The 25,010-nt window shown below is 43.5% G+C and overlaps 2 protein-coding genes across 6 annotated transcripts in view; one reads left to right on the forward strand and one right to left on the reverse strand.

Moving 5' to 3' along the window:
* Positions 1-25,010, forward strand: part of LOC111260504 (protein Njmu-R1) — a 49,217-nt gene that overhangs the window by 3,579 nt on the left and 20,628 nt on the right. For 3 of the 5 annotated variants that reach the window (XM_022833320.2, XM_022833324.2, XM_022833322.2), the window contains exon 3: positions 20,893-21,583. In XM_022833320.2, coding sequence (XP_022689055.1) covers positions 21,501-21,583 — 83 coding nt within the window. In that variant the 5' untranslated portion in view covers positions 20,893-21,500. Of the gene's footprint in view, positions 1-18,406; positions 19,772-20,892; positions 21,584-25,010 lie in introns of those variants that run through there. The other 2 variants (XM_022833321.2, XM_022833323.2) reach the window with 2 other exon arrangements.
* Positions 2,721-25,010, reverse strand: part of LOC111260503 (glutamate receptor ionotropic, kainate 2) — a 126,078-nt gene continuing 103,788 nt past the window's right edge. Inside the window, exons 13-15 of the mRNA XM_086968368.1 lie at positions 9,522-9,724; positions 8,698-8,836; positions 2,721-3,034 (exon numbers count right to left, since the gene is read on the reverse strand). Coding sequence (XP_086824494.1) covers positions 2,856-3,034; positions 8,698-8,836; positions 9,522-9,724 — 521 coding nt within the window. The 3' untranslated portion in view covers positions 2,721-2,855. The remainder of the gene's footprint in view (positions 3,035-8,697; positions 8,837-9,521; positions 9,725-25,010) is intronic.

Genomic DNA, 25,010 nt, shown 5'->3' on the forward strand with positions numbered 1-25,010 from the left:
GAAGGTCAAGCAGTACAAGCAGCAGTAACAGCAACTTAGTACCAGTTTATGATCAACAAGGGACAAAGAGGCTCCTTCATTGATCTCGAAAGCTTTTAAGTAGGGCATATTAGTAAGAGGTTATGAAATATCGCGGTGAATTAAAGTTGGCAAATAGCTAGGTTCAAAATGGCCAAGTAGAAAATAGGAAAAATCTACAACCGAAAAGAGCAAAAAAAGGAGTGAATTTGTCGTCTTGGAAGTCCCACCGGCGAAGAGGAGGTTGGTTGGTGGTAAAAGGTGTGCGGCCTGTACTACTTATTCCCTCAATACTGGTCTTGGGTGGCAGGATTAAGAAACAGCAGGGAAAAAGCGATAACTACCTTAGCAAGAAAGAAAGGATCTGCAGTGGGCAGAAACGTCGAGCCTTGAGATCCTTCGACTTTCATACTTCCCCCCTTGTCGAAATTGGCGACTCACAGGACTGCGATCTGCGGGAGGTTCAGTGGTGTCTTAGAGTGGAAATCACTGCGGCATAGCCAGCTGCCATCGGATACCGAAAAGCTGAACATCTTCGTAAAACCGGAAACCCGATTTCCTTCTCAGTATCCTCAGGCAGTTCAAGGCCGCTTTAGGTGATGAAAGAGCGCGAGGGCGGCCACCAGTTTCCGTAGGGTAATACGAAAACGAAATTAAGTTCCGCTATTTAGCAAAGACTATTGTGTGATTCAACAGGTATTTGTGGCCTTGCTGCCCATTCCTCAATGCATAGAGTACATACAGATATGAATGGTCAAGTATCACAGCCCAGGCAAGAACCCGTGGTTCCACCTTGTCAGATCTACCTGCTCTCAAGGTTTCATCTAGAAAAGACATAATCTAGGGCTCTTCTGTACGCCACTTCAAAGCAGACACCATATGGCACACCGATTTAAATTGATAAGGTGGACACTATATTAGCTCCTTGATAAGGCAGCTTCTAATTGGCTTCTTTGAACTGGAACTATCTGAACCTACCTTGCGGAATTGTTTACCTCTCCAAATTAGTTTGTAAAAGCTGGAGATGCCTAAAGAAAAGCACAAAATGAGTTAAACATTATAGCCATTACAAGCATGGCAGCATTACAAGATGTCATTACAGTTCTTTACAATCTGGAACAGTGCAGTATGTGAATAGTCGCGGCTTTAACTCCCTTGAGTTGTGTGTCGCAAAAAAAAAACCGCAGTTTTTAGGATCATTACGAGCTGTTTTTTTTTTTTTTTTTTTTTTTTTTTATTAACTGTGGATTTTAAATAGATTCTTTGATCCTATGTATGCGAAGAAGGCGGATGTTCTACTTTTGTACAAGTTAGTTTAGCATGATATGGTACCCTGTAGTGTGCCATGGCTGGCAACTGCTTATTGCTCAGTGGCTGCGTCTTTGCAATATATTTGAGTATGAACGCCAGATGTATGGTAAAAGTCGCCCTACAAAAGGTGTTAGGTGAGGCCAAACAAAAAATATGAGTGAACTAAGAGATAAGCACAGACGAACTGTGTTGTAACATGGCAAGCATAGTGAATGGCTTGCATGTATTCTATGGTGGGGACTATTAGTGCTTTTCCTATCCTGGCGAATATAGATGTTTAGGTTAGCAAATTCTTATTTACGAAATGATAACCGCGCAAAGATAGCAGAAGCACATACGATTTCGTATGTACACCCTTTGAATGTGGGGTATCCCAAATGAATCGAATTATTCTTGCTCCCGACAAAGTGAGCGCCTCTTAAAACTGAAGGACAATAGTAGAAGGGAACTGATTAAGATACTGATGCTGGTGAATCATGCATACAACGTGAACGAAAAAAATTGTAAACCTGCAGTAAGCAGAAGACGTCTAAGAAATCTAGACCTACATGGTGCAATTGTCGAATTGCAAACCTGTATTTTTCAGAGGCAGCTCATGTCGAATTTAGTTTCAAATTAAGTAATACTGCATTATTTCCAAGAAATAGGAGCGTTTCGATAATGCCTGTTACTTCGTTGTTACGATGCTCGAAGATCAATCGAAAGCTTCGAAAAGAGCAGCCGCTACCGTTAGTTTCGCTCGATTCGAGTTATATGGACATCTGTCAATCATCAGATCCTTTGCATTATATTACATCTCTCCAGTAGCTATGCGCACGAGGCTTCATGGACAGTTTGTATGGGTTCATTTTTGGTAAGAGGCAAAAACACTAATGTTGAATATATTGTGCTACAGTTAAAGCACCACGATGTAGCTTAGCTACATGTATACGTATCGCGACGCACGCAATAATGTGACGATGATTTGGCGCGTTACGGCGCACTTTTTCAAATCGTACGGCTGAGTGCTTCATAAGCGATATATGTCTGCTGTTATTCGAAAACAAATGATGCTTTTGAGTACGGTGTTTATGTTGGGATGAGAACGCTTTTTTTAAGATGATACGAACTTAATAACTAGCATCTCATTTAATGGCTACAAGGGCCAACTTAATCAAAATCCTCCTTCTTATATAATTATGCTACTCGTGTTGGCTAACTACGGGTTACTGCGTACCTTCGTTAAGACAGAGAACGGAAAAAGTATGTTTCGATTCGTTTTTAAACAGTACATTCTCTATAACTCCAACGTTTTATACGTTTATTACAATTGTATAATATTTTTCTAATTCGAATAATTAATCAAGTGGCTTGAATAACTACACTCATATTATTATTGCTATTACCGTAGCAAAGCGCCCGTCTTGCTGACTGCAAGTCGTCGTTCCTTGCGAGGCCACATGATGAGCGTGGGCTGCTTGCTGTTGTGGGTTGATCTCATAGTTGGAGGTGGAAGCGACGCTGCTGTCGACCTCCAGGGCCTGATGCTAGGTGTCATCGTAATCGTATGGCGAAGGAGGTCGCGCCAGCCCTGGACCACTACACGAACCGCCTCCGATGCCCACACAAATAGGCCCGTTTTCACGAATCCCGTGGCCGGCGTGGCCCGGAAACGGAGGCGGCGGTGGGAATGGCAAATCCAACGCTGAGGTCACAAATGTGCTGCCTGGGATTTAGCAATAACAACAACAATAACAACAACAATAATAATAACACCGTGCAGAGTAAATGAACCTACTGTCTTCTCAACAAGATAGCCCTGTGGCTATGCATATATGCACTGTAAAAGAAAATATCTAAAAGTGCAATTTACAAACAACTTTCGATCACAAAAACTGTTCATTCCTTTTTTAGATCTCTGTTTATATATAGATTAAATGAACTTGCACAACGCTGAACTTGTCCAAGAAAATAGATAAATAATAGAAAGGTACTACGCACACTGGAAGCGCCACATTAGCTTATCTACTATTGTTGACCGTAACAACCAATGCTAGGTGGGCGAATCAGTAACGACACTTAATATTTTATTGGTATATAAACTAGACGACTATTCGTTGGAACTTAGGTAAATGAGGTTATTGTAATAAAGTTCCACTTTCGATGACAAGTGCCGATAAATGGAAGTACTTAATGATTTCACTTAAAGCAAATAAGTCGAGCCATACTTGGCTTATTTTTCGTTCGGTTTACCGAAATAACCTACAACGACCACCCAAGCGAATCTCTACGATTTGCTTATTCGTTTTGTGGCTATCCCCCTATCCTTCAGGTTGGGGCAATGAGCTAGATGACCGAACCGAGCCGCCTATATTATAGCACATGGTTGACCTTCTGCCCTTCGGTCCCACGGCTGTTTCATAGCAGTAGGTGGACCCATAACAGTACGGGACATACTACCGTACATACGACTACGACTAGTTCCTAGTGTCACTGAGAGTTGAGACTCATAATCGAGCTCGTAAACTGCAACAGGAACCGTTCGTGCGTGGTTGGTTAGGGACTCTTCTCTGTGAGTCCACTCTGACAGCGCTCTACTGAGGAGGAACCTCTGGTTCACCTTCCCGCGCTCCCCCCTTCCCCCACTTCCTAACTCCTTAACTCCGGCCATTTGCTTCTCTGGCCTGCAATGAATCACCCTTACAAAGGCAACATACCAGTGGGACCATATACTGTTCGTTCACCAGCCATGCTGTCTGCTAGGGATAGTCGAATCTTTGAAAAGTTTGCACGCTATAGTTATCGTAGAGTGTATATTGTTAAGCAGCAGCGGCAACGATGAGAATGTTTCTTTGCTTTTACATCTTCTTCACGCGGATGGGCTCGCTGTTAAAGAAAAGATTGTCAAAGAGACATCCCCATTTAACAGTATTTGTTCTTGAAAGACGATGTTGGGCCATCGCTTAGATCCGCTGATCCGCGTAATGATCTCTTCGCAGATCCGCAAGCTTAGCACAGCTAATTTTTAGATTGATTTCCCGCTTGTATGCTGAAACGGATGTTGACCACAACCCTTTGACGTCGAGAATTTTCTTCATGCGTATTCAGAAAATTGTCGAACGCGCGTGTCCGATAAATCCTGCACTTCGTTGTAAAGATAGCGAGCACCGTTTTTCGCGCACACGATCTCTAGACTCGGACTGAATGAAAAACAGCGAGGGCTGTTTCGCTATCAGAAACGCAGCTTGCGATCAGAGAAATAATAAAAAAGGACCAATGACAATTCTCTAAGGAAAGAGGGGCCACGACTGCTTGACCCAGTGGCCGCTTCTCGTTCCCATTTCCGCAAATGAGTGATCTCATGTACAACCCCTCACCGCCTCTTCAGAGTTCCAACTCTAGGCCAAGAACGAACGGGTGCGAACGAAACACACCCAAAACGATCTAGATTCGTTCCTCTCGTTGCTTCCGTTGATGCTCTATCGCGGCGAAAAGGTAGTCCAGTAAATTTTCACATCCGACTCTGTGAGAGGCCATGCCGCACTGCCTCGTCTCTGTCCTTTCCTCTCCATGCTGCGGCGGTAACCTTCCACTTGAATTCACCCCGACTGGCGTACATTTTGTAGCAATACGATCGAACCACCAACAAACGGAGTGCCTAACGATGTCGCACCCTCAGCCCCAGAGGCTGTTGCTCGCATCTGCTCAAACCGGCTACCCAACCTCTTTACAGCGTCCTTTCCATCTTCTCAATGACCTTCACATTACTATTTCTAACAGAGGACCGCTGTTGCCACCCAAGAGATAGGAGGACGATGCTCGGCGGCACCAACAGCATAAACAAAGCCGGCAACTACCCGAGTAGATCCTATCGGAAGAGACATCAAGATTTAGCCGTAGTGAACAACAATTCGGAAAACCTTTTCATCTCAGGAGGACAATCTGACTAACGAAGCTGCAGGAACAGAAGAGAAGGGTACTGCATAAAAAAATGAGGTAGGCTGTAAGAGGAAAGAGTAAGCGTTCCGGTGTGCGTACATTACAGTAGCTATAGAAATCGTCGAGTAGGGTAAAGACGCGACCGGCGTTTCAGGCAGTGATCGGCGTGCTGCACGACACAATGCAGATTTCATAAATTGCAGATTATGTTCCAAAAAAACATCATCCTGCATAGTCGAAACGGGGCTTCAGTTCCGCGTCGTCTACGCTATTACTGGCGTTGCAGCAAAACCTCCATCAAGCAGGACAAGTAGTCCGAAATTCTGAAGGTTTCGTCTTAACTATCGTGCCAAATATAAGAAAACTGATTCGCTGTCAGGGTCAAGGGCAATCATTGGCTGGTGCCAACCTGCCCAGAAAGAAGCTCAAGGGCCAAGAATCAAGAAGCGTCCTTTTATTTAAAGAGGTTGTAATATTTCAATGTTCGTCTTTCTTCGGATCTATTGACAATAGCTTGAGGGTATCAAATCGTTGTGCCCCACTAGGATAATTAAATTTATCTACTAAGACTTTATACATGAAAAAGGTAGGACGATCATCGATTGAGGGGGGTGCTTAGACTCGATAACGGTGAGGGACAACTCAAACAGTCGAAGACAAAGCTGGCGCATGAAACGGTGTGAAGTGGGCAGATATTCAGCTTCCATTTTGCGAAAGTATTTCTATGCTTAGCTGAGCAATATCTGTGTAGAGTCAAGTAATATGCTGTATAGCTCATCAATTTTGATTTAGCTTTAACAAATTGTTAGATCCCTTGGGGCCGTAAGCTGAGCTTTTTCGGGCAAAGATAAAGGATAGCCGGCAGATATCTGCGTACATGTTCATTGGAATACAGCTGATAACACGACTAATATCTTGCATACGTTGCGTATGATCCTATTTATTGATCATGTTATCGTCTTTATTGTCATGATATATAAATGACTAGCCGTCTCACACGCGAATCGCGGAACCAAACAGCCGGCGAACAGCCCACCAGGAGGGTGGACTAGCGGTACCTTTGTTTGAATAAACGTGCAAAAGTGGGTACCATTAAGAAACCCCTATGATTTACTTAGGGACCTCATGCCCCTGGACCACATTGCTATGGTCTGACAAGCCCCAGTGTCATCCGCCTGTCCGGCGAGCTATCCGATGGCTGATCCTGATATGTTCACATCCCGACGCTGCGGCCGTCACTGCCAGACGTCCTTGACTAGCTGCCAACAAGAAGAGGAAAAAGCAAAATATACAGTCTCTTTCACTATCTTCCCATACAGCCAAGCTTTTTTCCCACATAAAGCCTAAGCTAACCGTCACCCCTTCGTTCTATCCCCATTCATTGCCATCGCATTGGCACTACTAGCACTATTCATACTGTCCAGCAGGCACTAATATCAGGGCTGCTCATAGTCTCCGGCGTTGTTCTTTAATAGTTTCGGTCCAGCTGCTGCACGACGAGATAAATCTACCTACGTATGAATGAGAGAAACCATCAGCAGACACTTACGGCTCCACAGGCCAGAAAACGTTGTATCTATCCTAGTGTAATACTGTTACTTCATTACTACCGTCGGTATGTAGCAATGCAAGTATGCCAGAAAGTGGCTGATGGACGGGTACGGCCACTTGCGGCTGCGGTAACATGGTAGACCACACGACGGAAAATGACAACCACAATAGCCTCTATATTGTGTGTTCATAGGGGCTAAACCTACATGCCGCTGTACTAAGGGCGTACGCTGGACATACGATGACCGTATATATTACTATTATTATTGTAAAGCACAACCGCGCAATGAGCCCAGCAGCAGTTTCGTTTGCTTGACCGTTGGGCAATGTACCGCGGACTATTGGGCCTCTATACCATCCGTTAGGGCTTAACTCACGTATGATTAGGAGTTGGCCGCGCGCCAATTAGTTCTCGATGTGACTGCGGGCAGTGTCAGCATTGGGGCGCTGGCACACGTTCACGGTAGACGAAGGAAAGTGAGCAGCAAAGACAGTATTAATGGTTGACGCTGTCCGCATCGGCGGCAGCCATTGTACCCGAAGCAGCAATGGCCTCTGGCAACCAGATCAACGAGCGTGCATTTCGTTCCGTTCGTAGAGTCAGCCACTTCTGTATCTATCTAGTTCTCTGGTACTATGTTCGATAGGGACCGGAGCCACCGAAACAACCGTTACACACGCCATTGCTCTCCCGTTTCTCGATTCGCTCTAAGTCTAGCTCAGTTCTTTCCAAAGGCCACAACAATTAAACGACATGAGGGAGAACTAATTAACCTGGTAAGGATGGTCCAAAGAGAAGATCTGAGGTTCAAAAACGAACCGATCTCCGGCAAATTCGATGGACCGCTCGCAGGAAGGCACGACCATGCTGGCCTATTTGCGCAATACGATGAAGCATTCTAGGAATAGGCTGAGCACGACTCGTCAGTTAATAGCGAAGCGCGTATTTTAACCACGCAGTTGTCGATGTGCTGGCATAGCAGGCTATATCAGGTGGCAGAAACATGCAAATAAACTATGACATAACTACAGATCCATAATCCATGTATGGGATGGTGTCCCTATTCGATCATCGTTTTCATTTTTTGACAGATTTGATAGGATGACGTTTTTAAAAAATGGGTATACCAGTGGCGACGCGCGGGCTGGTACGTGTATAAAACTAATTGCTATTCAATGCAATGCTGATAATCCGCAATGTAAGGAGATAGAATACAATAAAGTCCTGAAACAAACGGTACAAATTGCCTCTCAGATGTACATGCAGGCAGACAGGCAATCCAAAGACTGGCTATTTGACATAAGCTATAGTTCTCTCTATGAACGAAATAGTTTCGCTAGAAGTTCATTAGTGATGGGACGACGGCTCACTAATCGAGACTGGTGCGTTGAGGAAGTTAGAACAAGAGTGGCAACTTATTTCAGAACTGGACGCAAAACTATGACACCGATCGACGCACAAATCAAAAAGCCTCTAGCTCCTTGAAAAATCAAGTGAGGTATTACTGATATGAATCGAAATTACATCAAATCCTTCAATAGGGCGGTTACGCGATTTTCGATCTATCTGTCTTCAGAATCAATCCGATTTTATATGGCCAACGATTTAAGCGAAATAAATTGTACTTTGTCGTTCATTTTGACCATTTCATCTCCCGTATGAATTGCATAGCATGAACGGTACACTTCGGTACTCACAGTTTGTGTGATTAAATTAACTTATGTGTCCTCTATATATACACATATATAAATCTACCGTTTCGTTACAGATTCAATAAAACGTATCGACAATACGGTTTATGTAAACGAAGTCCTATTGGGCGTTACCAGTTATGCACTTGCGTCAAAAAAGTAATAAAGCATACTGAAGTAAATAAACGATAAAATTTGCTGCCTTACCCTGTAGGCACTTTGAGCATCTCCGCTTGGCGGGATGATTATGTCCACTATCGAAGGCGGGTCTTTGTCTCGAGGCGCCACATCGGACGGCAAACCGAAGTTCATTGGCCATTTCGGTGCACAATGATCGCCTATCGACCTGTAATCGCAGACGCATTGAGACGCTTCACTGGTTAATTATCCTGTCATCCTTTACTGCAATTGTGATTATGATCTACTCTGTGCTCTACTATTGCCACTATAAGTTACGGTACGATACGATACGATACATGAAAGGCGTAAGATACTGCTTTTCTTTTTTCTCGAGAAACCCATAAAGGAAAGCTCAGAAGTTCCCGGTGGCCATAACGAATTCTTATTGACACAATGTCGTTTTGCTTGCTTTCCTATTAAGCAATTTCTCCTAAGTGACCGCGTTTTCCGACAGCCTTAAGGTGCATTATCCTTCAATGGACAGCCATTAGTATGCATACGAGCGATGTTCGAAAGCGTCAAGCGCGGCGGCGTACCCTGTTCGGTGACCTGTTTTTATACAAGGCTTAATGTGAGTCTTGTTCATGGAAGGTGGTTGGATAAGCCACCGCAACAAGGCACAAGATGTTCTTTTTTCCACTCGTCCTCTTAATCAAGGCAAAATAACAGAATAAATATTTAGGACAAACTTAATTATGCTGCCTCTCTGAGGCAAGCGCTGTATATGGAGAAGACAGAGCATTCGTGTTTATATTTCCGTCTATATACACCTGTAAACATGTACCGTGCGAATTCTGACGTTAACCTCTATAGAAGGATGAATCATTTCCGCTGTTTTTTCCATTTCTCACCTGAGAATTATTCCGAGCGTTCCAGATGAATTCGAAAATTGCTGTTAAAATGGCGAAGGCGAGGCCGATGAGTAGTACGACAAAAACCCCGCCAATGTTGCCGATGCCAAGGGCATTTGCTTTGCCCTCTTTGTTTTTCTCATCTCGGCTACAGGTCAGCCCCGGCGACTTCCACCATTTGTTATATAGCTGTTGAGTTACACCTGAAATAACGCAGAAGTCAGTAGGAGCAGAGTCCAACAAAGAATTGAATAATGATAGCACGAAAATGCGTCGTCGTCGTCGTCGTCGTCGTCGATTATACATTGTATTTTGGCTCGATAATTTGATCGATATATGAACACTTTGACGAGAATCCGAAATCAGACGATTATATAAGAATTTCCGTATGGATAATTTAAAGTTAACTAACTTGATTATATATAATCTAAAATACTTAATTAGATGAAGTGGTCGTTGTTATTTATCTATGCATACAATGGTCAGATATTAATCATATGGATATACTGCAAGTCTGGTGTATTGTAATGACCGCGATAGCGTACTACACCCGCCATTCAGGCCGGTATAGCAAAATTAAACGTTTAGTTCCATCGGTAAGCACGCATATAAGTGTGTGTGTGTGTGTGTGTCTGTGTATGTGTGTGTGTATGTGTGTGTGTGTGTGTGTGTGTGTGTGTGTGTGTCCCTCCAACTGAAAAGAAACTCCATATGAATTGTACTGCACATAATCCTTGGAAAAACATCCAATCGCTGATCTTCGTGACGATAAATGCTGGCCTTTTTTTTCTCTGAATATATTTTACATATGCATAACTGTAAAGACCATTATATATGAAAGATAATATAAAATTGCCCAAACTACACCGCTACGATCACGGCTGTCATCATTACCATCATCGGAAGAAATAACATCAACGATTGCAAAGCGTAGCTGGTATATCAGCGGTTGGGTGCAAACAGCTTATTTTGATTCAGATTCACGTCTTCTCTCTAGCATCGTTAGTGATCATTTTTGTTACGCGGATTATTATTATTGCGGGTTCAGGTCAGATTTGCGTTGCGTTACGTGCCAGTGCCGCTTGGTTCGGTGGGGGTGAGCGATCCAGCAGCCAACGTCAGAATTTATGACTGTGATAAATTTTTGCGAAGGGAAGCTGCTCTCGTCCTATATTTGTCTGCGTGTGTGTGCCGACTGGAAAGAACCCCGATGAAAACGGTCAGCTATTTGACAAGCACGTGGATCTCTGGGCCGCTGTTAAGAGTTTAAGCAGGAAACTAAACGGTTCGTGAGCAGCTAGCTAGCTAGCTAGCTAGCTAGCTATCTTCATATAATTATCATCAAAATACGACCGGAAAATTAAAACCACCAAAAATGATCTTAAAGTTATTTCAGATAAAACTTAAAATTAGATCTTTGAATTAGAAAAAAAAACAATTTTGTACTTGTTACTCGTACATTTTGTAACATTATACGTGAGATATTCAGTGAGTGTCGGCTATCAAACACAATGTGGCAGTATGAGTGAACGAGCGGACCAGTCATCTCCTACATTCTCACATGCAGACGGAACCTTCGGAATCGCGATTTCGAAAGGCAATTCGAAAATCTGCCGGGTGCTATTTTACTGGAGTCACCTGCGTATTCTCTAACAAATCTACGAGGCGGCAAAGTGACCATATCCGCAGCTTATTTAGTGTTACTTTTGTCATTCATTTTTGTAAATCTTTTAACAACATTGATATTTGCACCAACAATGACCGCCATGCTTCGTTGTTTCACAGTTACTATGGCAGCACACTTAACAATACGTGTTAGCGACCCACGCCATGTTGCCCTCGTGTTTTTAAAGACGAGGTTGTCCCTGTTTCATATATTGCTTACCAACACTACCATTGTTATTAGAAAGAAACCATCGCCCCTACCCTTATGCCCCGTGGTAAGCTAGCCTTTCTTTGCCTGACAATCGACGAAGCAGTGGGTGGTTGTAGGGCATTATGGGGACTCGTTTATGTGGGGAGTTGTGCTGGTCTTTTAGTAGACTGAAGCTTAACGACGGACACTAACAGTCGCAAGCTACATTTTCTCGTTCTGCAAGAGATATTTCCCTGGAGAGCAGCGTATTATCATCATGCCGTCGCCGCCGCTGCCGTTTCCAGCCTACCGTCAACCCGCGAACTCTTACTCCTCCGCCCACTCACGGCCCGCTGACGTAGTAATCGCGCCACAAAGCTTTATAAATAATTACTCAGAGCAATGCAGAAGAGCACAGAGGGGCATTAGGTGGCTGCTTGCCTTAGGCTTTCTGTAAAAATAACGTTAGCCACCAACGCTAGGATTGTTGAAGTTAGGGGCCAGCAGTTGGGCGAACTTCATTGCTGCAGCCTTACTCACAGTCGGTACTACTTGCACCAATTATCCTCTCAGTGCACTTGCACCACTCCTCTTCAGACATCGCCCGCCGTTAATGTTGTTGCTTCTGAATCCGTTACGCTTAGTCGTCCGCGCCATTGCATGAAAGCGTAACAGCAATTTCGAAGGGTCGCTTGGATCGCTTGTTCACTCCCTGCTCAGCCGGCCGGCCGACTGGCTGGATGAATATTCGTCTACACGATGGCCAAACGATGGCGGTGGCGGCGTTATCGTTGGCTTGTGTGTATAGGAGTAAGTAAAAACGCGGGGGCAACAGCGCCTAAGCGTAGCAGCTAGGTGCTTACGGTCAGCGACGGCACCAGTTCACCCACGCAATGTACAAGGTGCCGGGCTTGGGATTCCTTAAGCTTATGGCCTACGCGGTCACATCAGCGATCGTGTTAGTAGTAATTTTAGAACAGATAAATACAGGGCTAACAGGTACACAATATAAGCGAGACTGATGTCCTTTGGGATAATCAGTATTAACAAGTACGTCTTCGCCGACTTCGTTACCACTTTAGGCAAAACCGCCATCGGTGCTACCTAACCCCAGCGTCTCTTGCCACTGCCATTGCATTCAGTAGCAAAATATTTTCCACAGCAGCAGCAACAGACAATGTATTAATAGCGGCGGCGACGTTAAAAACGGCCACGGCATGCCAAGCGTCATGGATGCGCTCAGCACGTGTGTATGAAAGAAACATTGACAGTCGTCAGCAGAGGCAGCTTACTGCCTCTGATTGTTGTGCTACCGATAAGGAAGTGGCGAATCGGTAAATTTGATCGGAAAACTCTAATGAGCACCAGAAGCTCCGGCAGGATTCTGGCTGAACAACATGATGAAAGTTACAAATAAATTTCTGCTGTTGTCAGCTGGTATTGAATTCGTTAACCTTGACTGGCGATCAAGCGTTGTTGAAACGATGCCTAATTTTATGTATATCTAATACACATAACATGTACAACGATGCCGTATCTAGATTAAAAAAATTTCCCGATTTAAGATTCGTTCCTAAGTTTGTATCTAAACAAGAACGGTTATTTCAATTAACTTTTTATTCAAGCTAAACGTTACTAACATTTATATTTGTTTCATTCGAAAGAAAAACTCTAGACATTGTGTGTAAAACTTTCGTATAAAAACATTTTAAAAGAGTAACGGATGCAGCTAAATATACAGTGTACACCATTAGCTGGGTTACTTTGAAACCGACGAGGTGATTTAAATGCAGTCCTTTCTTAAGATTCCGCGAAACCTCGAGAAGTGTTCATTTCGAAATACGAAACGGGTTTAGAAAAGAAAGCTGGATTATAGCAATGTGCTAACATCAGCCATTTGACCCAAGAAGATTTAGTTGATTTCCGTCACATATCTGAGCTTCAAATGTTCGCTTGAAGAGCCTGTGAATAGTTTTATATTCGGCTATTTTTATTTGTCCGTTTTATTATAGACTTCTGTTTCAGGCACTTACGTTTACCTAAGTGGCTTGAAATTACGGGAAGATGAGTTGGTTTTAGTTGATTTGGATTCCTTTGTCTTTCGTTTGCCTTTTGCCATTCCTTCGAGCAGCGATCTGACGTCACAACGCTTTTTACTCCGAAATAAGGTCCCAGCTTATTCAGCTGCAAGGCTTTTCTAGCTCGGTCCATCAGCCTGTGCTAAAGAATTACTACAAGCCCCATCAGCTATCCCGGGTCAGCCGTTAGCTAGTAGAAAGGCCAATCGCGATGCCACTTATTAAGATGGATAAGGTCTCCTTGAGTTGTTCATTTTACCCGACTATCTGCTTTTTTTCCGGTGTCTTCCGTCTCCAGTCACTGCTACTATGCTAAGCCTCCCGCCTTCCCCCCTTACTCTGGCGTCCCCGACTTACTTTTTGTTACCGGTAGTAATCACGGCACCATATAGCTGTAGAGCATTATACTGGGCATTGCAAAAGTAGTCTACAGAGACTTCCTACACGTAGATTAAAAAATAATCAGCTCTTGGTAACTTTATGTGATGAAGGCGTTCACGCAACGTTCTTAGCGATACACCGTCGTTTTCTTATCTTGAGAGGGCTTGGATTGGCATCTTCAAATATCGTTTTTTCAAATACCGTTTTTTTAACAATTTAAAACAAAGTATTCTTCCACACCCTGTATATACAGTGCAAACGCGTTACGTTAGCTTTCCGAGGCTAAGGGGTTCGTGGGAACCAGAATGGTCGTCAGGCTTTACTCTGGAACTCCCAACGGCACCGATTTTGATCTTTCGCAGTTCCGCACTGCTTCGATCTGTCAATAACGCCGACAAGAATAATGATCGTGCGATCGGCAAATTAGTAGATGCTAGTGCAGTAGGGTATCGTACATACGAGCGTAATGTACACGTACACAACGATAGGAACTAGAAAGGCTAAATTTGTTTCGAATATCTGGAGGCCTCCGCATGCACTGGATTCAGATTCGGTTACGACAAGTCGTTGAGTAGCTGCCGCTTTCGAAAGAAAATAGGCCCTCGTAGCAATACAGGCTTGCACAACAGTGTTTGTTATCTGGCAAATGACGCTACCTTTCAATAGATAGCATAAGCCCATAATTAGTATCTATAGGTTTCTTAACCTGACCCTTGTTCGAAGAATGAGCCCAACTGAAGTGCGACGGACTGCCCTGAAGTATTTTGGATTCCTGTACCTTTTTTGTAGTCTATGGTGTGACCACTGTGCCTCTAACTGTGGCCCCCAGCAGGTAGCGCCGCTTAGTTACGAGACGTGGATGTATGCGTCTATGCGAAAAGGAGCTAAGGCTGGATCCAACGTAACAGGGCGCAAGAAATCTATACTATTCGAACAGATGGACAAGTCGCTTTCCTTTTCCTGGGAAAAAAGCTTCCGTCCAACAAATAGGAGGAAGACATTGTCAGCGATATAGAGGGAGTCCAAGCGTCTAGATACCTCAGTCGATTCCCATACCACTGGACGACCCAGCGCAGCAATGTAACAAGTGACGGTGCGTCTGGCTAATTGGGGAACTGAGGAACTTTTATGTGACGTTGGCACAAAACATCATAATATGGTCGAAATGGAGTGTCGAAGTTGTCGAACACTGCCATCGTTCGTTTAAGAGCGGAAATCGTTTAATAAATTAAAAAAAAATCATTCGAGTGATAATTTCTGGCTGTAGCTGTCATCGCTATCGATACCGGCGCTTGGAAGTTCTCTATTGCACTATGCTAAACATTCATTAAATATGCATCGGTATTATATAACCACGAAGTTAATCGAATCGCTACAAAAACTATTTTTACGTGCAGTTATTTTGAACTTTTTAAGTTTGAAGCAGTTGTATGTACGCATCTTAATGTCGAATATCTTTGCACTACTAAACATTGGACCAAGTCGGGCTTTGTACAGACCTTCCAGAGACCACTTTAATATATAGAATGGTGGCTTATAAAGTACAGAATGCTCTTAAAGCGTGTATATTATATATACTTTACTTGCTTAACCCACGTTTATAACCATTAACTTTTATGCAGATGTTTATGTAAACTTTACCCGCTGGCTTTACTTTCATGTATTTTTTGCTAATGCGTACTACGTGTAATGCTTTACCAATGAGACGTTTCATAAATATCTTTTAGTTTAACATAACAACCAGTCTACTAAAGCACGCCAATATCTGTGATCACTGTTAGGACTCGGTCTAATGACCCATTTTTCTACAGATTCCGCGTTGCCTACGCGATTTTCTGTCAAAAACCTGATTTTTCGGGCTATCAAGCGACACGTATACCTCGAACGTATTCGTATCTGCTTAGTAGCTTGAGTAAATCTAGTAGCTGGTATAGCACTAAGTAGACAGATATAAAGTTTGAAATCGAGGTAAAACGTCCACGAAGCGTTCAGGCCACGTTGCGTGATTAGCCTTCTAGGTGCAGGCCCCGAAGAAAGGCCGACAACAGTAAGTAGAAAATCGCACAGCCTTTCCGCTGTAATTTTTGCAGAGTTCCTCTTGTTTGTTTTGATTGTTTTCTTTCGTACCAGGAGGTCGTCGTTTGCTCGACTGCACTACCGTCTCGTTTTGTCGCCTGAGGCCTATAGTATGTCCAGCCTGAGTGACCGCATACGCGTCGACATCCTATGCATACGTCGGTGTGTCCGTGTATTGATGCAATGTTATATCACTCGTTATCCGGTTGTGGTCTATGTAACAGTATATAACTTGCGGTCTTATCGCGAGACACTTCGGCAATGCCGTGACGTGTCGCTAGCCATCAGCACGAGACAGTAGCTGCGATGACGGCAACTGCGGGGTGAACAACGGTTCGGCCACTCGTCGGGCGGTCATCCGAGTGCGGTCGGACGGGTAAAAGACGGAAGCAGTTGATTTTGTTTAGGAACGTTCAGTTGAGCACAAGCCAGTTAGCAGGAACAGAGTACATAGAGGCTCTATGAAAATTCCTATTCTACTATCGTATGTAAATAAGTCATATACGCAACAACAAGCCGAAAAAAAAAAATTCAACATTCAAGAGGTCGCAAAAGTTAGCTGCAACAACGACTTGGCTCAGATAGACGCCACTCGCTTTGGCAATAATAACATATCTGAAATACAAGGGGGAGACTGCCATGTCAGTCCGCCAGCGCGTATTGATTTGCGTCATCAACAATCGTTGTAATACTGTCAAAAGACTGCTGCTAGCTGCAATCATAGCAGCGGCCAAGCAACAACAATGAATGAGCTAGAGGCGCATGCTAGGTGGTAGGAAAGTCAGGGATCGCGCGCGATGGCCGGAACGCCGTCACTCCGGACTGCATCGACTGTGGAATAATAGTGGACAGCAAGGGGACCTTCTTGCAACGATTCCAGCCACTTCTATACCTATTACTACCACTGCTACAGGAACTGGCAATTGAACGACCGACAGCCCGACGTAGCTTTACGGCTACATCGCGTCAATTGTACCACCTCCCGTCGCCCACCGGTTTTATTTTTTTCTTTGCCCCCTTGAAATTAACTGCAGGACCATGATTCGGCATTCAAAGCATCTATATATGAGCAATGTTCGAGCCGTTTTTTGTCTGGTGGATGTACTGTAGATATATATAAGTATTACTGTAGTTGTGACAGTCCCGCACGCACGTTCTGCCCCTGACGATCATTCTCATCATTGAAGTGTGTGAGTAATAAATTAGTATTTAAAGAAAAAATTGGGGTTATTTTATACAAAAAAGATTAGTGAATAAATACACTATAGAAATAAGAAAAAAATACCATGACAAAAAAATGTGTATAAAAATAAAATATGATAATTATGATACTATTTTAATTTTTGAAAATTTAATCATTTTTAGCGACCGTGGCTTAAAAAAGAGCAGCGAACTTGGTGAAATTTGACGTATTTATAGTAAAGTGACAAAAACTATCTGTTAGGATACAGGGGATATTGGCAATCCTCTTCCTCTCATATATATATATATATATATATATGTACAGACGAATTGTTATTCATGAGATACGCAAGCCACAAACAAGAAATACACCAAGTTCTATTTAATACTATCCATGGTGTGAATTAGTGCGCTGATTGGTTATAAGGCTCTTATAAACAGATACCTACATTAACTCCGATCTGTTATATATGACTTATAAACCTAATCGTAATGTAATGCTGATATTTTCTGGTTTACTTCGAACGATTCGAGCATGCTAATAGAAAGATCAGATATAGTGCGTAAGAACCAGCCATTTAATTTGGACGAAGGAAATGACAAAGCATTGGAATATCTTATTTTGGGCACTGTATGCGCAGCCTATACTGTCACTATGACCTGAAAAATTCTAACTATTAATTTAACCATATGTATAATCAAATTTTGGCCTAGGCTTCGCCTACGCTCGTTTTGCTATTCTCCGCGACCGTTCTCTCGTTTGTGGCGCCAAACGAGTCGTCATTTGCATTGCTGGCTGTCTAATAACGGCCACTGGGGCTGAGCTTGTTCGAGGATGTCGCTGAGCTTTTCCCCCATAGAACAAACGGTTCCAGGGCTGCTTGTGTTGCACATTGGACTTTAGTAATATAGTGGATATAGTATGTAATCGTTTAGATATCACAGAGCTCTTCTCTGTTCTTAAAGAGTATGTGTCTTCTATCATTAGTAATATTGTTTGTTTCACTGTCTACTTTCATAACAGCAGTGTGCCCAAAAAAGCTCACCTCATTTTGTTTCCGGTGTTCCCATCGCAAGTTCTCTAAACGAAAAGTTTATGCAATGCAGATAGGTTATTAGTGGAAGGCCATGCGCAATCATTGAGTTCGCTTCCCCGCCCTACCATATCTTCCAGTAACCGTCCTGTTTCGACGGCTCCGTTACATATATATGTATGTATGTATATATATATATATATATATATAGCAAATAGTCCAAAACACACGTAGAAACATAAAATAAGTCTACCGATCAGCGTGCTACTTTATTTCGAACCGAACGATTTGAAACGTGGCACCGGCCGCTATCCAAACAACTTGCAGTTACACCTACTGATTGGCTATGAAGCACTGCGCTCCTCGATGAAGTTCGCGCCATATTTTGAACATCTGTGGCGTATATCTCCTCGTTAGAGCATATAGCCGGCTGAACGTTTTCAGGCGAACGGTAATCTTGTCAAGCGCTTGCGGATCTGGCTGTCAGTGCCGGCAATAGCTGTAGCGCTGTTCAGCCCGAGCTCACCGCACTAACGGAGTCAGCAGTGATGCGTCTGCTGGCGCCGTCGCGTGAGAGCGAGAGAAGCCTGCCCCTACGTCTACTACTACCGCTGCAACTACCCCTTAGTCTCTCCCACCCGAAGCAACAGCTACCACTGCAGCTTGCCACAGAGCGAAACCGCTGATGGGGCCAGCGGCAGCTCCATGGTAACGGCAAAGCGCGCGCCATACTCTGGTTACTGCCGTTGCCGCTACTGATGCTGCGGCTGATACAGGTGGAAGGACAGAAAGATGGCTGGACGAACAGATAGAGGAACGATTGAACAACAGCGGCAGGCTGGTAGACCGTCGCATCAACGTCTGCGTAGTGGCCCTTCTGCACTGATATTATAGTGGCACCGACCGTTGTCAAACGGCGGTGCGCTGCTGCCAACAATGGACGCCAATGTTACTACTAGTCGCTATTAGAGCAATTCGTTGCCATTGAAGATTGGTTAACATCACACATTGTAGCCGATGACATGAAAATTCACGCACAAAAATACGGCAACGCTCATAAGAGATCGACGCACTCAACGTAGAGGTTTGGAATTCGCGCAGCGACTGGCGACCGTAGCCAGTTACTAAATTTACTCCTATCAACTGCTACTGAGCGATACGCACTTCATGAGTTCTGATCGTGATTTGAAGGCGAATTATCATTTTGGCTGACCAAAGAAATAGGACGACTTTTGAGGACGCTTACAACAAGGGCGGCCATAGGTGCTAGTCACAGCTGAATTTGAAATTATTTGAATGTTCTGTTAAGGGGCAAATATTTATCACACTAATTAGTCATTTGGTGTTCTGTTGCCGTCGTCATCACCGCCACAGGATTTGCTGCCGCTTTTGCTAATGCCCGACGGAAACAAGTGAACAGTCAGCTCCCTCAACAAACTCCGGAGGAATAAGTGTCTCGGTGAGGTGTCATCAATGTTAGGGGCAGTCAGTGACAGCGTTCGTAAATTACTGTCGTATTCGTGTTGACAATGCTGTTTCGAGTAGGGCAGAAAAAGACCGAAGCAACGAGCCCTGAATGAAGGATTACAGCGCTGGGAACGAGGCTTATTTCCTTCAGCATTACTTTCGGCAACTCGAACGAAGGTACGAGGACGGACACGTGCATAGCAACAATGGCCCAAGCAGACGCTATTGTATCGGAACAGCAATAGTTGTAATCGGCATCGTAAATTAACTTATGATTCACAAACTTCCGTGCATGTATACGGCAGCACCCCTATACTGTCAGCCCTCTGGGTTAATAATGCTGTTAGCTAGGCCCGTATTTATCATTTTGCTAATCTGCAGGTGCTACAGTAGCTAAGCACAGCCTGCTAACGGCACAGGAGGCTGCGAACCGGCCAAACGTAATTACCTAGATGACCGTTCTCGTTATTCTCCAGGTCGCCGATTGAATCTGTTGAAACCTGTTCCAATAGTCAATATTTGTGGTTAGGCGCGATCTTGCATATCTTCGGACGTGAATGTTTGTAGTAAATTAGGCTACATCGATGAAGGTTAACCCTAGATTACAAAAACGCTGCAATTGTTTCTCCTAAAGGTTGGATAAAATCAGTCCGCAGAAATAATTCCGGCATTATTAGGCTACCTCAGTCGATTAAAAGGGCTCTTTCCCACTTCATCGACCTGAACACAAGGCACGATCCGATTGTGAATGATCTCGCCCAAATTCTAGCTGATAGAGTGATAACTGTTTCTGGCACCTTTATGTCCTTGCGCTCACACGCTGGCTGTTCCTATGTGCAGCTTATTCTAGAGAGAGACCTTCTAAGAACAACACTTCGCCATATTTACGTACAAAAGCGAACACATGCGCCGGCTCTCTTTGGCTTAGACGCGCTCCAGGTGCAAAGATATCTAGATATTGTCTCTAAATGGCGATTTCGTGCCGTTAACGGAATGGCTAAGAGAGTCGTGTAGCAACAGTACGAGAGGGTCACTATGACGTTGCTTGTGTGTCTGAGCTTATCTGTGCGCGTGCCCATCTCGTCGCCTAGGTCAGCCCAGTTTACCGCTTCGGTAACGAGTTGGGGAGACGAGTGAGTTAGCTAGCCAGAGAGCGGCCGCAGCCGATCGCGACAGAGTCGAGCTGGCGCGCTCGGGATCGATGTACTCGCCACGTAAATATTTGCCATGTTAGCATATTGTATCGGATGCTAGCTACCTTACCGTACTTAATTTATGTTATTGCTTGCTTGTTACAGAATCTACCACAAACATGGTCGGTTGAATTCTACCGCGGTTTCGCCGTCCCGAACTTAGTTGGTCAGAGCGATAAAGTCCATCCGGACAGGAACGCTTCCCTGGCAATAACGCGCACGCTCCTTCTCTCTCCTTCCTGTGTGGGCCTCTGGTACGAACCCGGTCGCCAGCGCAGCGCAGTGATCAGAAGACAGCTAACTAAAAGTGGTAAATCTAGCTGAACGCCGGTTTACGCCGAACATTTTCGAAATATTAGTACGAAATCTAATATCTCTGCCAAAATAGAGGCTGAAATATACCCGTTTTCGATTATTTAGCGAACATCACAGTACTACACTACGGTTCCTTGAGACACGAAGTGCGACCATGTGTCAATATAACCCATAAAAGTGGCTGGCGTACGAAGAGGATCAATAGCAGTCAGCTTATGTCCATCAGGGTAAGACCGTCAGGTGAACAAGAAGCAAGTTTACGGCCTCGTGTAGTAGTACCGGCGGCCTACTCTAGTTGCACCTAACGGATTATAACAACTAACCCTGGCTGACTAGATTTGACCATTGAAAACATTTCGCGGCACAAGCTGAAGACCAGCGGATCACACCAAATAACCATGACTACCGAATCGAGGATGTCCCCCCTGCCATCGACAGTGTATGAAACCTTTTACGCACTCTATTACTGCAATGCATCAGGGTAAGTTTGGCAAACTAACAAATAATGTTTGTTATTAAAACTAGTGCCTCGTGCATCTATTTTTCGATTGAGTTAGAAAAATAACTACTTGTTCGTCGAGCTTTCGTGAACGTGTCGTAAAAAGTCGATTCGCTAGATGGTATCTTTTACTTGTGCCCTCCATCTAATCGTTTATATATATATATTGCAGAAACTATGTTCCATCTTCCTATATCAATCGCTAACATGTCTAGTTCTGAAACAGCAAGCATTTACCATTATCTACATGGGCGTACTTATATGTGGTTATTTTGTTATGAAGCGTAGGACCGCAATGAGAAATTTTGGGCCCATGAACTCTGGCTTGTGTAAATGATTTCCTTGCCAAGCAAACATATTTCAATCGCCTATGTTTGGTTTTTGATAATAGCACGGCTATGGTAAGGGGGAGCTTACGTTTCATTTAAGTAATACAAATCATACTCTCATAAAGCGAAGTAAGTATAAAGAATAGCGAAATTAATACCTACTGCCGTATCCTCAGACTATTGCCAAAGTTGGGGTCATCAGAAAATAGACAATCTCACAAGGCCCAATATCTATTGGCTGAGTAGCAAAATGTAATGTTAACTTATGGGGTCTTCAAACTTGAACGATCACATTATATTTTGACGACAACAATTGTCGTCAGGCCTTTTGATTGAGCGGATCCAGTTGGCTTTTACATGTACCTTGTACATATATATATATATATAATAGATTGTTAACAAGAACCCCCGTCAAGTCAATTGATTAGAGACAGGTTCAGCCTCACTGTCAACTTATCGGCAGTCTATTGAATAGAATATAGAAATCGATTTATAGTTCAACAAGGAACTTCAGTGACATAAGCAAGTGATAGGCTACGATAACATCAAATATAACAACAAATGTACCTCCAGACACAACTGTACGTGTGGTATTTGATGGAGTGAAATAGCTTTAAAATATGTTCGAAAAAAGGAAACACAATCAATCGTCACCAACTTAATAGCAACGATTTGGGTACTACGGCAGGTATCGTCGAATTTTATTACCAGCTGCAGATGGTATCTCTTGACTTCCGGCCAGCCCTTGTAATTTTAAGATGGCAAGAGGTACAGCCAATTTTAATTCATGTGTGTGAAGAAGGGGTAATTATCACATTATATATATATATATATATATATATATATATATATATATGATTATTTATATTATTAGACGTAATATAAATAGTATTAGAATGTTGAAAGACACTCAAGTTACTGTTTCCGTGCGGACAACTTGAACAATAACACGTCGGCAGTAATAAACAGTTCGATTTGATATACCAAATCGGAATATAGCATCGTGCCCCGCTCAAAGCAAATCAACGGTTTTCATGGACCGGATGCTGTGGCGCCGTCCACAGCATCACTGTTTACACCAGCAGCAGCAGCAGCAGCACGACAACCACTACAGAGACGGCCGCAGTTACAATATTAGCACAGCACAACTACACTATACCAGTACTTGAGCTGCTGCTGCCGCTGCCGTCACTGTCAGCAACAGCAGCATTGCCATAAACGTTGTGTCGTCGCTACCAAACATGGCTGAAGAAACGTTATACAGCTTGCCTATCCCTAGCGCCAAAACACCAAATACCCCTAGGCAAACGTTGTTCCTGTTCCTCTATATTATAAATTATCTAACTGCAGCAACAGGGCAGACAGCAGCTAATGTCCAATGAAGACTTTGGATATTAATGGAAATCGAGCAACTTAAATAAAAGACGTCATGGGATGTCATCAGGTGCTAAAACATTGTGGCTTATGATGACCTGATACTATAAATAGGTGGTGGATGATTGCTTCATATATAAATAACAAGCCGTTATGAGAATAATATTCACTGCTTTGTTGATCGTCATCGTCATGAAACAATAACGAGTGGCAGCAATGGCTCTGAATAGAAGTTACCAGCGGTGAACAGACAAAGAGATATCTGCATGTCGGATGCACAGCAAAATGACAGGCATATGACGCAAAGGATACTTTTACGGCGATGGCGACTAGTTCCGTTGGGTGGACCCAACTGTCGCAGAAAGGACCACCCCAGCGAACGCCAGGGAAGCTGTGGTCCTGATGTGGTTCAGCTCCAATAACATTATATCCCTTATTTCAGTTGCCTCAAATCTGTCTGTTATTCATGCGTTCACAGCATTTTGTGTTTTCGTGGTGGAGGCCTACCAAGAGGTGGATAATGCCAAACGGTGGGTTCGTTGGAAGAGCTTTACAGGCGGTGCACATCTGGGTTGTCCATGGTCCTACCAGTAGATTCAGTCCGATTGTCGACCAAAGGCAATCAACAGTAACAACGATACCAGTAAAAATAGATATCAGTAATTGTGAAGACACCGATGTGACATGTTTGTCGTTCACAGTGCCAGTTGTGATTAAAGGGAACTTACCGTAAAAATCTCTAACGCTATCTCAAACGCGGAACAACCCTACATAGACGGAAACGATGTGGATTCTATATAGGGCTATGCTCGCTTAGGCGCACTGATGGCCAGCATGAAACTTACAATTAACGTTGGGGGGGGGGGTCAGAAGCTATAAGATGATGCTAACTTTTTAATATACCGTTGAAAACAAACGTATAACTTTACAGTGAACTTTTTCCATTCGTTGCTTCTCATCGAATTCGTCTTATTAGTAATCTGTCAATACGTTTACACAATCATTGACCAAATGTTCCCTGGTCAAAAACAAGTTCCTTTTATGAAGGCACTTTATGCTTGCCAATTTGAAGCTGGAAAAGAACTTACCATGAACTGCCCTTCCAGCACGAACGCTTTTCTAGCCTGTGACTATTTTAATCAACCGCTTTACCGTGCAGCTTATCGTAAACAATACACAACATAAGTATGTAGACTGTGAGCGGTGGTGCCCTACGCCGGCTAGACAGCTTCATATCGAATAGAACGATGCGTGTTACGCCGCCGAGGTCACCAAATCCGGCATATTCAACAGAGAAATTCATCTTCGTTTGCGGCTGAAGCCAATGAAACAGCCCAAGCTGGTCATGGATATATTCAGACTACGTTGAGTGAATACAAAATACCCTGGCAAAGGAAAAGGGAAGCTGGAAAATTTCGGTCATACCGGCGTTACTACTTTTAAGATAATAAAGAAATTAACATTTTAGTAGTGTAACAACCGTAAATATATTAGCGGAAGATTAATTGACGTACTATTCATTATAGGGAACTCGTTATGATATTGTTTTGCTTGGGAAATATACTACAGATGTGGCAAACGCTACCACTCGGCCATACGATTTGTCCCAGTGTGAGCATTAGGGCTCATGGCGATGAGGAAATGCTTACTCGTAGGTTGGTTTCTCTAAACAAGTGGATACGCAGACATTAGCTTGAGACATGAGA

This window comes from Varroa jacobsoni, unplaced genomic scaffold (genome assembly GCF_002532875.2).
Source record: "Varroa jacobsoni isolate VJ856 unplaced genomic scaffold, vjacob_1.0 scaffold_448, whole genome shotgun sequence".
NCBI classification, from domain to species: Eukaryota; Metazoa; Arthropoda; class Arachnida; order Mesostigmata; family Varroidae; genus Varroa; species Varroa jacobsoni.